We start from the raw sequence: 16,228 nt of genomic DNA, 5'->3' as shown, positions 1-16,228 counted from the left end.
TAATGGCGATCGATCGAGGCTCATTATGCTTCAAAGCGACGCTCCGCGAGTTTTCTCACGCGACGAGCGTCGCTGTTTACTCTTCCTTTAATCATGGGAGGAGCTAACGAGCCGCGCTTACGGACATTATGGTCGTGAAACGATATGTCTCCCCTCAGTCACTTTAACTCGATTCGGTAAGCGGTTTTAAAATAATGGGGATATAATTAATTGGACTTACGAAATATTTCTTACTTGGAAATTCTGCATTTTGAGGTTTCCTGAATTCTAGAAACTCTACTTATGAAGACCATATTGAAATTTCCAAATTTTTTCAGGTATCTATACGCTACACTTCAAGAAGAGACTCTGAAAAATGACTGCAACTCTTTGAAATACTCTTTAAAATCTCTCTTCCCTCAACTCCTAAAAACTAGAAAACTCCAGCAATTCACGAATCGAGTTACCAACACTTGACCACGTTGCAACGTTTCCCAGAAACTTCTATCCCCCTTGGAAGCAGCCTGAAAGGACTAAAGTCGATTACTCGCTGCTCCCATGAAACAACAGGGAGCTTTCATCTCGTGGGTGTCCGACGAGCGAAGAAACAAACAGAAAGCATTGAGCGCGCGTTCGCCGTAACACGTGTAGCTCCAGGGTCCTACAGGGAGTCGTTTGCGTTTTTCTTCCGCGTCTCCTGTAAACGTTCGGCCCGTGGTCACCACAGAGACCAAGACGTAGTTTTACATTCGCGTTACGGCCCTCTGGTCCCGAGTTTCCGAACTGAGAACCATTTGTTCGGCTAACCCGTTGTAACAGACGAGGAGCTTGCGGTGGGCCAGAACGCTGTAGCTTTCGACTTGGCAGTCACGGGTCAGCGCGGCTGACACTGTGACCGTTCGACCCCTGCAATCTCCTTTCTCGGCGACCCTGTGCTTGCCTCGTGCTCAGGCTACAATCTCAAGTTGTCAACAAGATTTTGGGCTCATGGCGCTACCATGAGTTGCGCGAGTTTACTTCGAGAAGAACTGGTTTGCCAAAGGGGGTCTGATCTGACAAGGCTAAAGATCGATTCTGGTAGATTAAACCCTGCTTTAAGGGAGAAGATCTACTTTTGCTGGTGGGATGTGGTAGAAGATGGATATGCTTTTCTAGGATGCATTAGCTAATTTGGAGTTCGCGAATACTCTTATTGGAGTTATAGAAATTTAGTAAAATCTTGATTAAAGAATCTTTTTCAGTTTTTTAGACGACGACTTAAAAATAGACTATCAAAGAAAAGAAAATTACACATCAGAAGGGTGTTTCTGATCTGAGACTCATTTTAAGCCAGTTAATCGAGGTCCTCTTGTACTGAAAATCCCAAGTAACTCCTTCTTTATCGTCAACCAGGACCACTCAGCCCTCAAACGCCTCGTCAAGCGGAAGTTCGCAAACTTCCACCATCGAAGATCGTAAAAATTAACATTTCCCCCTTCGTGCCCATAAATCTAGAATCTCCAGAGTCCCTCGAGCCAAGTAAGCCTGGTTGAAGCACCCTCGATGATCTACAGCAATCGTGAAACCGTGGTAACCTCAGCATTTAATCGTCGCTAGACGAAGATGTAATCTTCATGACAGTCGAGCATAATGGTCCTCGTTGATTCGTAAAAACTCGGGTGAACCGAGTTTTTGAAATCGTCCTTGCTGTCGTACCTTAAAATTGCGCGATCTGAGAGTCGTCTTTTCTTTTGTTGCAGGCTGGAGAGAGAGCAGGGCAGCTGGTAACCGAGGCTCTTCGGATTATCGCGCTCGCAGAAGCACGATCGTTTGACGCCTGACGGAATGACGTCGGTCCCATCCCCCTTACTGTCGTCGTCGACGCATCGAGCCTTTGTGTCACCAAACAGAGCACGAAGAACGCGTATTTAACTGGATCGCGGTCGAGACGCGATCGAGGCAGAGCGATCGAGGAAGAGGTGAAGCGAGGGGCCTCGAGACGACCTCTCCTCGCTGACTGATTGCTCTCGAATCTTGGAAATCGTCCGTGGAGATCGTGGAAGGGTGAGGGCGAGAGGTGAGCGCAGGTGTAACAGAAAGAAGATTTACGGCTGAGACAAAAGACCCTCTTAGGAGAGCCACTCGACCAAGATGAACGCCACGATAATGAGCACGACGAGCGTCATCGACTACGCTCGGAAAGTGAGCCAGAACGACTCGATGATACAGAACTGCGAGGCGGATCTGCCGATCGTCTCGCTGGTCAACCAGATACTCTACTCTCTAGTCTGCATCGTCGGTCTCCTAGGCAACACTCTGGTGATCTACGTGGTGCTGCGATTCTCCAAGATGCAGACGGTCACTAATATGTATATCGTAAACCTGGCGATAGCTGACGAGTGCTTCCTGATAGGCATACCTTTCTTGGTCACCACGATGAGCCTACGGAGCTGGATATTCGGCAAGATCATGTGCAAAGCGTACATGACGACTACCAGCATCAACCAGTTCACTAGTAGTATCTTCCTCTTTATCATGAGTGCAGATAGGTACATAGCAGTGTGTCATCCTATTTCTTCCCCGAAGATACGCACGCCCTTCATTTCAAAGATAGTTTCTTTGACAGCGTGGGCCACGAGTGCTCTGTTCATGATACCTATATTCCTATATGCAAATGCGATGGAGTCAGCGAAGGGTATCAACTGTAATATCTACTGGCCTAATGATCACGAAGGCCACACGACGTTTACTTTGTACACGTTCATTCTAGGCTTCGCTATTCCTCTGGTTCTTATTCTGATCTTTTATTTCTTGGTCATCAGAAAGCTCCAAACTGTCGGGCCGAAGAATAAGTCCAAAGAGAAGAAACGATCTCATCGCAAAGTGACTAAGTTAGTGCTCACAGTGATCACGGTGTACGTACTCTGCTGGCTTCCCTATTGGCTCACCCAGGTTGCTCTGATCTACACGCCGCCCAAGCAATGCCAGAGCAAGATCACGATCACTAGCTTCCTCTTGGCTGGGTTCCTCAGCTACAGCAACAGCGCGATGAACCCCATCCTCTACGCGTTTCTCAGCGACAATTTTAAGAAGAGCTTCCTGAAGGCGTGCACCTGCGCCGCGGGGAAAGATGTGAACGCGACGCTGCATAATGAGAACAGCGTGTTCCCCAGAAGGAACAAGGCGAATGCTGAAAGGCACCAGTCGAATCGGCTGGCCGCCTCGGGCCAATCCAGGCTGGAGCCCGAGGACGAGGACGCTGAGAGAGGACTGTTGATTAGCAAGACTTCCACGACGACGGTGACCATGACGTCACGATCGAATATCACCATAGGCAACGACTCGAAGGATCAGAAAGAAAAGGAGAAGGAGGCCATGAAGAATGGAGCGCAGCTGACTCTGCTGACGCAGGTGTAAAGCTGGGAGAAATGGACCTGGGGATTCAAAACGAAAACGAGCTGGTGACCTCTTAACCTCGTCTCTTGCGAGATGGGTTCTGCCCTCCCCTTGGTCGACGTGGCCAATGAGCCCTGGATCCACTGAGACCTGAAGAGGGGAGCCTCTCTCGAAGAGACGAGAGACAAAAGAAAATTACAAAGTGAAGAAATCGTTTCAGAAGAGATTCCTGAAGGCTGGATATAAACGATGCCACTGTCCATCGAATTTTTAATACTACTTCTACAAGAGGTGTCAAGCATTGATGGCGCTGAGTGTTTCTGCTTCCCTCGACCTCCGTGGCACCTTTAACGAGTACCAGTTCCTTTCCTGCCGCTGTAGACCAGTACCTGATCCCATCGTCGGTGGAGTTTAGCTGAGAAACATCGAAAACCACTAGGCAGATGGAAGCATGAGATACGAAGCTTCTTGGTCTGTCATAATCGTGACTGATGCCTACCATCGCTCTCCAACGAAGAGAGCCCGTTTATCTAGGCCTGAACCTGACAGAAGGCCTGGGGATATATATGATTTTCAATGTCGATGCGTGCATGACAGCGGAGGGGATTTCCTTCGGCGGAGATGGGCAAGAATCGACCCCTTGACAGGGGTGAATCCCTTCAGAGGTTGTGCTCGACCCACGAAGAGACCAGTCTTATTTTCGTACGACCCTCGTTCGAGGAACACTCGGCCGAACTAGGTGAATGTGCTTGTTGAAGTTAAATGAGACGAAAGGAAGTCCTGTATATATCGATAGTGTATTGAATTGATACCAGGAAGTCAAGATGCATGGACTGCGAGGCAGAGCAAGTGGTTTACCGTGCCAAAGATGAACAGTTACTGTCCCATACTTCTTGCGCAAGGGGAAATCATCGGTTTATTTCCTTCGTGGCACAGTTCTCTCCTGACGAACTTATCTCTAATGGAAGAAAGTACAAAGAGTCCTCAAACTCGATTCGGAGCTAAGAAGCATCGATCCGACGCGCCTCGGCGAGAACCGAGGGACTCGCGTCTCCCACATTCTTCTCTCTTATTTTCTTACTCTCTTAATGCCCTCTTCCATTATTTCGACTCGTCCGGAATTCACGCTGGCAACGAAGTGGACACGCAGAGAAGAAATCGTGGCGAGACTCGAATCCTTTCGAATCGGTTCAGTGGTCTGCAATCTCTTTGCAGTCAGACACTGCGTCTCTTTGGACCGATCGACCTTACAGAAACGGTGTCATTAACATGTTGAATACTATGGGGATCTGTTTCTTTTTTAAATAGACTTTGATATTCATAAACCTCCAATTTGTACTTGCGTCAAATACATCGTCAAGCTATGGAATTTCGTTACGTTCAATATGTTAAAGTATCTGTCTGACTGCAAAGATCCGAATCCCCTTCGCGTCCTTTGTTCCAGCTTCATAGATGTCTCGAGTATAATAGTTTGCGCTTCGTAAATATTTTTTTCCACAGACTCGCGTGATACGCACACGAACCAACGGACTGCATCGAAGTGAAATTCTAATACCACGAGCCAGACCACCAAAGTAAACAGACCTGCAACTCTGGCCGATCGTCTAACGCGTTATACTTAAGGGACTCGATTCTCGGTCGACTGGACCTAAAACCATCTTCCGCGATCACGAATCAGAATCGCCAAGGTTCAACGAAGCCAGGTGACCGAGAAATCAGCGCTATGATCGTCAATTGTCGTAGTATAAAACAGAAACGAGGGAATCAGTACCAATTGTCTCTAATTAAGTGACTGTAAATTACCCTAGAATAAGATGCAAGCGTAGAAGTCGCGGGACTGAGGCAAACCACCGAGTGACGGCGAAATTCGAGAGGGCCATTTAACAAACAGAGAATCGCCGACGAGCAGGAAACAGCTGAACGCTGATTGCTCTCCGCGTTTACCTTTCTCTCTGTCTCGTCTCTTGTTACAGAGTTCTCCGTTCGTGGAATTTCGGTGTAGCGAATTATCCTTGCGAGCGAAGAGGGGCACTCAGAGTTTCCGAAAAGCGATGAAATCGCGGGTAAAGGGAAGCAAGGTAACTGGCAGGCGGAGAATGAAATTTTTCCCGGGAATGCTACGCAGAGGAAACGCTTCGAAGCTTCGCTTTGCTGTTCTCTCGTCGAATCGACGTTGCATTCGGCAGGCATTGGAGCTTCTGGAAAAGCTGTCAAAGTGGTATCGCGGCATATCGAAAAAGTAATTCAACCCGAGTAATATCGAATGGGCCATCCATCTGGATGAACCGTCGCCGTTTCGCGGCTCCCTGTTTTATTGCTCGTTCAGAAGAAAGTTAGCTCGAGGCTGTTTACGCGAGGCTGCTCGTAAAACGAGCCCGTGTCACGTGCGCTCGCAATTCGAATACGACCGCTAATTTCGCTCTGCACGTATGAGAGTGTGAGGACTGTTCATTAAACGGAGGCGTTCGTATTACCCGCGCGACTGCGTTCGAGAAATAGCTGTACATCGATGTAAAAACATTCCCTGGGGGATTACTAGCGACGGAGAATAAGGGAAGAAAAGCTTCACACGAAAGATTGTACGGGGTGAGCCACTGTGGCAAGCTTTACCTTCGATATTAGAGGAAGAATGTTGGGGAAATACACTACTTTTAATGGGGCATATGGAACACGTGGAAAAGGCGATTTCCTTGTGGGTTCCAGGGATATTAAAGTCTTAATTCAAGCTTCATTTTCTGGGATAAAATATGGTACATTTTTTTAAGGAAGATTATGGTAACTTCTATTGTGTTATAGCTCAGTTAACGTGAGTACAGTATTCTCTTTGTACAAGCTTGAAATGAATTTTCTGTGTCCTTTTATCTGGCAGATTTGCTCACATGTTTTCTTAATTTTAGCTACAGGAGCTATTGTGCATGGAATTATATTCAGCTGTTGGGTTCAGTACTTGTTCACTTTGGAAAGGAATTCGTTCTCATAGTTTCAGAATTATTTTTCTATGATATTAAAACTACTAAGCAACAGAGGCTCACTCCATACCCGGCGATCTCTGTTTAGATAAGTTTCAAATAATCATGGAGTCAAAGGATCGTCGATACGAGCGAGATTGAACTCCGCAGTTCGCTATCGCCCATGGAATCGGTACTAATCCTCTCCAGGAAACGTTGCCAACGCTATCTACGTCGAACCGTTATTTGACAATTTAAGTCCGTACGGTGTTAGTATCAGCGATAACCGAGCGCTGGTGATCGGGAAAATTAGATATCCTCGATACCGTAGACCAGACGAGTGCAAGTTAAATATCGAAAGCTATCGGTGCAGGTAGCTTTGGCTCGCTGGGGAGCCTCTCAGTCAATTAACCGACTAAAAACGTAGAAAAATCGTGGATGCTAGAACCGTGGTTGAAATACAGTCGAATCGATCGCGAGGAAAGCGTCGGAAGCGCGCAGGAAGCGGCGGGCGTCGAGTCAAACGCTAATCCCCCCTGAAGGGGATGCAATATCGTGGCTAAGATAATCTCCAGTCTTACCCACTCCCAACGGCGACGCCTTCTCGGTCGATCATCGACGGTGACGTGCAGACACATAGAATCGAAGGAACACAAACACCGCTCGGTTCGCAGCGGATGTCGACAGTAGATACAGTCAGCCATAGTCAGCCCTCTCGCTGCAGAGAGCCTCGGTGCCTGCAACATTCATAATTCGTTCAGGAGGAGTTCCTTGGCAACGAGCTTACGAGACTTTCTAAAAGCTCCACCCATGAGGATCATAAATCCTTCAGTCCCTGATTTTATTCAAATTTATTGAACGCCTGTGCAAACTGTATCGCGAAACAGAGGGGAAAAGTAGGATGGCTCGAGGAAGCCAGTGAATCATTCTCGAAGCTCAGTCTACCTAGGGTACCTACACGCTCCCTGGGAGCTACCTTTCGTTCTCCCTTTTAGTCGAGCCCCCTATTTATTAAGTCCAAAGTTGCGCTGGTCGTTAATCACAGCGAAACTCTGAGACGAAGGCTGCGCCTTGTTCCGCGGCAGTCTTTCTCGGAACAGAGGAACAGCAAACGAGTGTTCTAGAAGCGAGGCTGGAAACACCGACGAATTAACGTTAATTGCGTGAAGGTGAATATAAGAGGGAGCGTGCATCGAGCAATCATAGAGACGGGAATTTCATAACCATGGAATTATTTTCCTTTGCGTGCCCATTTCACTCGATTTCCTCGCGTCATTCTGTTTAGCGTTTTTTCACGCGCGAGCTTTCCCAAAGCTGCAGCTTGCGTTTCAGAGGACCGTATCAGCGACTTATCCGCAATAAAATTGCCCGTGCAAAGGGACAACGGGTCGAGGAATCGCCAGAGGAACGATAAAACGCTTTCCAGAGCTCGCTTCTATCACGATAAGCAATATCACCTTTCTTATTTCTCTGTTGTTTATCTATCGACTGGCCTCTGTCGCGCTGCCCGTTCCCATAACGCTGAGCCCTGGAATGACCATCTACATCGCCACGATAATGTTACTAATATCGCTTTAAAGCCTCCCACGTTGCGCAATTTTTCATCCGAGTCCAGCGGCGCGGACTTCGCGACACCACCCACATAAGTTCTCGCTGACCGACCTAGGAACTGCGTTACATCGAAACTATCCCAACCGAAGCACTACCCGTTCATCGGACCTCATTTTCCCCACGTAACTGCGTTAACGTACCGCGAAATGGGAAAGGTAGAACATGGAAGAAGGCTGAATTCGCCTCAAGAAAATTCGAACGCTCGAGATGTTTGCCGCCCCTGCAAAATGTTTACTCTATGTGCAGTGCAAATATTTCGCTGATTCAACGATTACTTCAAGCCTCTATAAATATGCATTTTTAGATGCTCGCTTCGTGGAGTCGCTGGAAGACAGACTACTTGCTTTCTGTTTTTACTTTGGACGAAATTCAAGTGGTGGTGACCTCACGCGAATAGGTGACCCCTGCCAGAAGCATTCGGTCGAGAGTAATAGCGTTAGACGCGTCCTCTTGGCGGGAAACACAGTGTGGACGACGATTCACCGAGTTCGAAGTTAAAATGCCGCGGGAAAGGAGGCGCAACCTTGGTCCGCGCGTCGTTACGGTCGTTAAACGGCGTCTGCCACGGGATTCGTATTTAATTTCGTTAAACGAAACTGCAATCACATTTAAATTTTAATGTCCCCGGATACGGCGTTACGTGGCGGCGGACTACGAGGGCGGAACGTTTAATCGCGACGCTTTTATATGGCTGAAAGCGAGACGGAGAACGGCGTAATTCCGAGTCAAACTCTATTCCAGATTAAAAAGAAAGAGTAATTCGAGGGAAGAGGAACGAACGGAAGCCTTCGAGGATCTCCGAGCTTAAATTGCTCGCTTAGAATTGGTATGAAGCTTTGCTGGTTCATACTTTGATCTAGATATAGTAAAACAGTGTTTCCTCGATGAACTCACTACTCGCTAACAAGCTGATAGAGAAAACAGTGTTGTATTATCGAAAATGTGAGTAACAGAGAAAAAAATAAATCTCACCCTTTAAATAGTTCTAAGATGGAAAGTGAATCTACATCCAATAACAATACAATTTTTCTAAAATTAATGAACTCAAAAAACAGTCTAGAATTTTCAGCAGAGGATCAACCCTTGCATTTTTTTTCTCAAACTGCTGTTTTATTCAGAATGCAGATTATGCATACTCCTGGATCAGAGAGAGGCTGATACTCGGTCGCGCAGAAATTGGAATTACTGAATTATTGAATCAAATTATGGGATTACGAAGGCAAATGTAATGCACGAGGGTGTTGGTGATCTTCGACTTTGCGTCAATAATTAAAGTCCGCGAGCTTTGCGCGTAGGATTTAATACCATCGAATATTCCATGAGAATGCAGACTTATGCGACTGTTAAACAGGAAAATTCCCTGCAAGAGGCATTTCCCCCAGTGTTTGGATTTTTAACTCGATCGTAGCGTTCATTACTTCAAAGGGCACTGCTTTCCAAGCTTGCAAAGGGAACAAAACCGTGAATGAAAGGATTGAGGAGGAAATTACGAGTTATTAAAAGTTGCACTGGAGTTACTTCAATGAAAGTTAAGAAAAGGCGAAAGACAAATAAAAAATGTATGCTTCTAATCTTGAAAATTCGATTCTCGTAACATGTGATTAAATACTTCGTCACTGCAAAGCTGAATTATAATTTTCTGCCTCGAGGAATGGACCACGTTTAATGCGAAAGTCGAAAAGCGGATTCAGGGGTGCTAAGCAGGATTAACAGCCTGCAAAATACGGATTTGCGTGGTGATGACCGATGTTGATAATTTTTCAAGATCCTCTACGTCGCCAGAGTTACTGGAGAGCTTTCTCGAACGAGAATTTCATTTCCCAGTGACATTGCGTGCTATGCGCAATATTAGTCGGAAATAAAATGTGGGAGTGCATAAAAATCGAAGGTCAAGTCGAGGGACATATCAGAGATCTAATTTTAGAAGTCTAGGACGTCGGATCAGCTGATTTTTATTTCAAAATAAGGTTCTTAAAAATTCTCAAAAAACAAGAGTCCAAGAGAAATACAACGAAGAGAAAATTGAAGAAGAAACAAATTATCATTGCTTTGATTATCTCTCATTACAAAGCTCCATCCGAATAGCAAATCGGAGAACAGCGAAAACTGGTCCACGGTTCACCGACGATTAAATCCACATCCGAATCAGTTTCGAGCACGGTTCGTCGCACCAGTTTCCGCTTCCTGAACCAGGAACAGCTCGAAAGTTCACCACAAAACGGTACTACAGATACTTTTCAAAATAGGATGCATTTAATCGAGATTCACTGTGTATCTGAGTCTCCAATCATAGTTCCAGTTAACATAAAAGTAATCGTGATCATCTGAACAAAACAGCCCAGTGTTGTTCACCACTTCCCCGCCGCTTAAAGCAAGTCTGGTCCGCGTTCCGATTATGGCCTAGGTCAACGAGGAGGTTACATCGAAATGGCAGAGCAGTTCCATTCAGTAGAGTAATAAGCCGAGCAAATTTGGTGGCGTTGAACGCTCCCGTTCTCATCGAGGTCTATTCTCATCGAATTTCTAAGCGCCCGCGCAGATTCTGCGTTCGTATTCAGGAACTGTCGTCGCTTATCGGGGCATCCTTGTGAAACGCGTGGCGATAATAATCGCGAAAGTGAATCGTGCACGTCTGCTCGGCTCTATTCACTACCCCTAAGCGCGTAACCTTTCAAAGAGACGTAGGAGACAAAGCAAGGGGCGAGAAAAGTGCTCGAAGATATAGGAGTCGAAGATAGAATTTCAGGGGAATCTGCGAGTCTGCTTTGATATTTGAAATTTTTCTTCTACTTCGAATGGATTCTGTACTCGAAATCCATTCGGGGAACGTCTCCCCAGGAACACGTTTCCCAGAGAAATTTCAATGTCCGGCTGAAATGTACGAGATATCGATCGAAGGGAACTCGGACGTCCGCAGTCCCCCTGCGAGCTTTGCATTTCGACTTTGTAATGCGCGAGGCGGACTAGATTCGGTTTCCGAGGAGGAAGGCTGATAACAGCGGTCAGAACTACTTAGGCATCCCGAGAACAATGTCGTTCGCGCTTCGCTACCAGAAAGGTATCAAGTAGTAGTCTGGAATTAGGCTGCGGCACACAGTGTTCCAAAACGAACAATTTATTAAGAAAAAATGAAGATTTGGACCATCTAGTTCCTAGATTCTTAAGGATCTATCCTCTTAATCCTGTAAAAACTAAATAGATAAATTAAATAGATTTATTTAAATAGACAGCCCCTTTGAAGCACTGTGTATCATGAAAACTGGTCGTTAAGTGGATGAGCAAACTGCGATAACACCCTCGACTTTTCTGAGCACAGGTCGCAATGTTATCCTCCCTTGAGCTATTGAACAAGACTGTGTGGACAGCAGTGGATATCGCAGAGCTGCTGAGCAAATAGCTAAGCCCGTGAAATCATAGTCGATTTGACTTGAGGATTCCTGAATCGCTGCGGTTCAATTAGAGAACGCAAATTCCTATTTCAGTTATGAACTCGAGGGCTAATAAAGGAAATAGGAAACGTGGAATATGAGAAATGAGGAAACTGAAAAGAGAAACAGAGGTTGAGTTGATGTGGGGCTTCTTGGAGGTAGTTGAGATTCAACCGGTGGATGCAAGATCTATTTTCAGTGGTAAATTTGAACATTTTTTGTAATGCTTGCAGAAACCATGGGAAATATACGATAAAAGAGAATGAAAAGATTGCAACTCAAGCATTTTCCTAATCACGGTAAATTAAGTGGCGAACCCCAGTGATTTTGGTTCCGAGGAAATATTTGCAGAGGAAAGGTTCATCAGCTTCCTTCTATCGAACACTCGATTATTGATCGAACAATGTACGCGAAGACTCATTTAATCCAGGAAAGGATACCCCTTTTCAGAGCAACATTGTCCTGGCTTACGGAGATTCGGATCATGCATATGCTGATTGAGGGATAATCAGGTTCGCCTGATTACCATACACCTTTATTTGTCACTTGTTATTCCGTTCCACGAACGTTGTCTGAATGGGACGATACGATTCTACTTGCTGCGCGTTGGAAGTGGAAAAAGAAGGAAAGAGGACCTAAGAACCCTGTCTTTTCAACTCAGAGCTCACTTGCAAACTGAGCTCAACTTTCCTAATTTAAACAAAACTGTTTTTCACTAATTAAATTTATTTCATACTAATTCTCTACAAAAGTTCTTGTTAATTAGATTCACAGAAACATCAGAAACGTCTACGCCTGTCGAAATATATATTCACCCTAAAATCAAGAAACTGAAGTACCAAAAAATTCCCCTCCCAGAAAAACGTGTTCATTCTATCGCCACAGCTGTTTGCACAGTTTGTCGACAGCTGCCAACCCGATCGCAGTTTCCCAGCCCGTGGTTTCAACGCCCCGGATCTGATTAACGCGAACTGCGTTAGGAACTCACTAATGGAGTGTTAACCGCTCGATCCGACTTCGCAGCAGTGTAAAATCGAATCAAATGCCATCCTCTTGGTATCATCGCTACACGCGGCAAACTTCGCTCGTCCACCCACTTAATTTTTGCCCAGCAACGAATCCACCACTTTGTTGCCAAAGTTTTACACGGTTATCAGTCGCTACGGCAATCTGGCCAGAGCTTAACACGACAGTCTGGTAATACTCCGTGCTATGTGGCTGATCGATGAGCCTCTAGATTGAAAGTAGCTTTGTTGGACGCGCAGACACGCGAGGCGACTGGGGAATTAGGGGAAATTGAAATCCGAGTTCCGCGTACGTAAAATCGAGACGGAAAGATGATACTAGACTCGTATGGGATTTACCCTCAATATTCTGCGGGATTTGTTTCAGCTACGCTGTCAATCGATTCGAAATAATTACCTGCAAAGGCAGACAATTGGAGATACTATGAGCGCTTTAACTTGTAATAAAATTTTCGAATTTTTAAATTTCTAGGTCTTTAAATTTTCAAATTTTCAGATATTCAAATTTTCAAATTTCTCAACTTCCAGAGACCTTCAACAAACAAATCAGATTACTTTTTATATCTTTTTAGAAGGAAATTACAGTTGATCTCAAATATTGAAGTAGCTTAGGTCTCTCAGAATTAATACTAAGTATCTACCACAGAAAAATTAGTTACCCTCATGATTACTAAACAACTACCCTCGTCATCTTTTCAACAACCAAGAGCCAGATCCGATAAGCTCATCGTAAGCTGTCGGTGTAGCGCGTTATAAAATCATTTCACGCTAGCAGAGTGTATCGTCGAGGACTTCCCGAGTTACCTCAGCTATGAAGGAAAGCTCCCATTGCTCAGAAGGAAAACTACCACCACGTCGACTTTCCTCGTCCTGGGAAGAATTCCATTCTCGCCTCGTTTATCCTTCACATCGAATACCTATTCTCCTCGAGTAAATCGAAGGAAAAGAAATTTCGTAGCACTGTACATGTTGTCATAGACGTAACGAGTGATGTACTGGCGGAAGTAACGACCTGTGAATAATAGCCTCCTTGCAACCTGGCGGGATTCACTTGGCAAGAACAGCGTAAAACTATCAATCCGCGACGCTTTTAATGAAGCCTTGGACACAAGCTCCCGAAAGCCGATCGATTTCCGATGGACATTTGTCAGTCGGTGATCCTAATGAAATCTCGTCCAAGGACAAAGGTCAGGAGGTCAGTTCTGAAAGCGTCGCTGTCTCTCCTAATTGACACCCCTATACTCGTGAATTCTTGAAGACGTTCGACTACACCCAGCGCATAAACTGCCCATAAACAGTCAGCCGAAACTCCTTTACGTTCCTCGAGAGATAAGACGCGTGCTCGCGTAGTTTCGAGAACTTTTCGCATTCGAAATTATTTATCCCTCAGGCCGAGTCGTTGGTAAACTAGCATCCATTATTCGCCGCTCCTCACTCCTGCGTTTTCATCATCGTCTGCACCCCCGCAGATGCAAATGAGAATTTTTCGTAGCCACCCTCTGGCTGCTCCACCTGAGCTCTCAAATGCCAGTTCACGCGTTACGTAAGAGCCGCAGATTTATGTGACCGACTGCGCCCCTCCCAGACGTTTCCTGTTTCCGTGATTTTTATAGGTCAGGAGTAAACCGCGCCCACTTTCTGTGACAAAGTATCCTTCGGAGCGGGTGCTGTCTATTCGACAGTCGCGAAAACGCGGCGCGCAAGTGGCGGACCGTGTCGCCGAGACGTGCTCAAAGGAATAATTTCGCGGTAGAACGTGCAGGCGACCTTTGCAGCGCAAGAAATACCCCTGAATAAACATTACGTGACGAGCTGAGGTACGTCGCGAAGGGGAGCCCTTTTTCTACGCTGGATTCTTACGGCTACTTGGAACTGAACCCAGGGACCTTTTTAATCCTGTCCAGCTTCTCTTCAAAGGGACTGAGGAGCCTCAAGAGAACAGAGGAAAAGGTAGAAGAGTTCCATGTTGGATGTTTTTCGATTAAAAAGTGTGCCTCTTGAGGTATCGCATGAATATTCACAAGGATACATTGTTGGACTTATTTGAATCCATAAAATGCAATCAGCCTTCGGAGTTCCAGTCGAACGGTTCGAGCCTCGACGCCTCGGGCGTATCGTGTTCACCAATTAAACGATTAATCCGCTGGTTATTGGGGCATAATTAATCCGCGGGCTGACGGATCGTCGGTGCCGGAAACGGAAAATCCGCGCCGCTGGAATTTTCCTGTTTACAGGACACTCGAAATTCTGACCACGATTCCGCCGCGACCAACCCTCGGAATTTCCTCGGAGGAATGCGAATGCACCGACTGAACTGCGCCACGGATTCCCGAAATTCCGCGGAACCCGACAGCTTGCACTCGTAGGCTTTGCAGACGGATGCACATGTTAATCACTCTGGATCTCAACGCGCGATCGTTTAGCCGCGTCGCGTGGATGTTTGCTGAGCGTCAAATACTGTGATATGGAATTAGAACAAATGAAAGGGGTGACTTGGGGGAAATTGTTTTTTCTTTTCGTGGAAGACGTGGCTCGGTCGCGTCGACGATCCTGTTTTAAGGTGTATCGATTGATACGAGAGCGTGAATTGGATGGGTCGATTCTGTACTTGCGTCGAGTGACTGGGAGATTTATTATAAGAGAGGTTCCAGATGGTGAGGTCAATATTTTGGGGAATTATTTTAAGAAAAGAGTATAAAAGGTATTGTGAGTGCTCTGAAAGTATTGTCACAAGGAATTTTTGATAACGGTGAAATATTGCCATTCCTAGTTTATAATAATTTTGTTTAGAGCCTGCAGTATTGACCTTTCCCCTGGGAAATTCTATAGATCTAATTAGAGATAAGTATCGTAGAATCTAACAATTGTTTTCATCGATTTCATGCTTGATCACCTGTCGACTGTTCCTCCCGAAATCATGTATTTGTAACGAAGTCACTGTACATTACTATGCATTACTGTGTGAACCCTAGATCGATCGACTGTATTAATTGTGACTACACACGCGAGCATTTTCAGAGGGAAATGTCATTTTAATTACACCTTGTACAGAGTTTGGAATAATTAATCGTGCCCACGAAATAACAGAACCAATATTAACGAAGAGAGGCTAAGGATGAAGAGTGTGAGCGTGGTCAACTTAAGAAATGTAAATATATCTCGATGTTCCCTGTGTGAGATCCAACTTCCATGTATACATCACTTTTAACCGAGATGTGGTATACAATTACAGAGTTTATCCCAAGTTTGCGATCTTCTTATTGCAAGTCCTTAGTCAGAAAAATTTGTCTGTTTTTCAGGGAGAAGTTGGGGCATAATATGTGTATAATAGTTCTCTGCTACGTGATATGCAGAATTGGGAAGGAAGGAAGGAAGTTCTGGGCTTATTAGAAGCAACTGTGCACCACCTGAAACTTGCTCATGACAGAGTGACAGCGAAGACGCCGGGATCGAAACATCTGATCTCAAAGTTTTCTGATTATGCAGATTCTATGCAGTGCCTATGTACATAGGCACAGAGAAGTTAACCTACTCTAACCTAGCTACACATTAACTTCACACTAATGTATATAATCTCCTGACACTGTACAATAATCTAATACCAAATGATAATCCTATGAAATTTTCAAATGGTGAAGTATTCCAATTTAAAAATTTTTAAATTTAAATATTCAGAAATGTAAAAAGTTTCAAATATTTGAATATTCAAATTTTCAAATATTTGAACTTCCAAAATATTCGGTTATTCAAGTTTTCAAACATTTAAATCTTCAAAGTTCTCTTCGCGCCTGTATGTTACAACCAAATGAAACCATCTGTGCATGAAATTAGATCTATGGAGATAAGATGAAGCAAGTGCAAA

The 16,228-nt window shown here is 45.2% G+C and overlaps 1 protein-coding gene and 1 long non-coding RNA gene across 3 annotated transcripts; both read left to right on the top strand.

The window, feature by feature from the left end:
• Nucleotides 1–2,109: 2,109 nt before the first annotated feature.
• Nucleotides 2,110–3,375, top strand: LOC143177868 (somatostatin receptor type 2). The gene has a single exon (XM_076376126.1). It carries the CDS (start codon nt 2,110–2,112, stop codon nt 3,373–3,375), a length of 1,266 nt encoding a protein of 421 aa, XP_076232241.1.
• A 10,834-nt stretch (nt 3,376–14,209) lies between these two features.
• LOC143178237 (uncharacterized) lies at nt 14,210–15,985 on the top strand. 2 transcript variants are annotated; one of them, XR_013001747.1, is made up of 2 exons: nt 14,210–14,316; nt 15,666–15,985. It is a non-coding gene; the product is annotated as an uncharacterized LOC143178237 (long non-coding RNA). The 2 variants fall into 2 exon arrangements; XR_013001746.1 differs by lacking the exon at nt 14,210–14,316 and adding an exon at nt 15,495–15,584.
• Nucleotides 15,986–16,228: the final 243 nt, after the last annotated feature.

The sequence above is a fragment of the Calliopsis andreniformis genome, chromosome 4, assembly GCF_051401765.1.
Source record: "Calliopsis andreniformis isolate RMS-2024a chromosome 4, iyCalAndr_principal, whole genome shotgun sequence".
Lineage (NCBI taxonomy): Eukaryota > Metazoa > Arthropoda > Insecta > Hymenoptera > Andrenidae > Calliopsis > Calliopsis andreniformis.
The sequence above is the reverse complement of the archived record's forward strand: the minus strand, read 5'-3'. Positions and strand labels throughout refer to the sequence as shown.

Excerpts from the sequence above, each read along its gene's own strand:
- LOC143177868 (XM_076376126.1), top strand. The coding sequence starts at position 2,110 with ATGAACGCCACGATAATGAGCACGACGAGCGTCATCGACTACGCTCGG.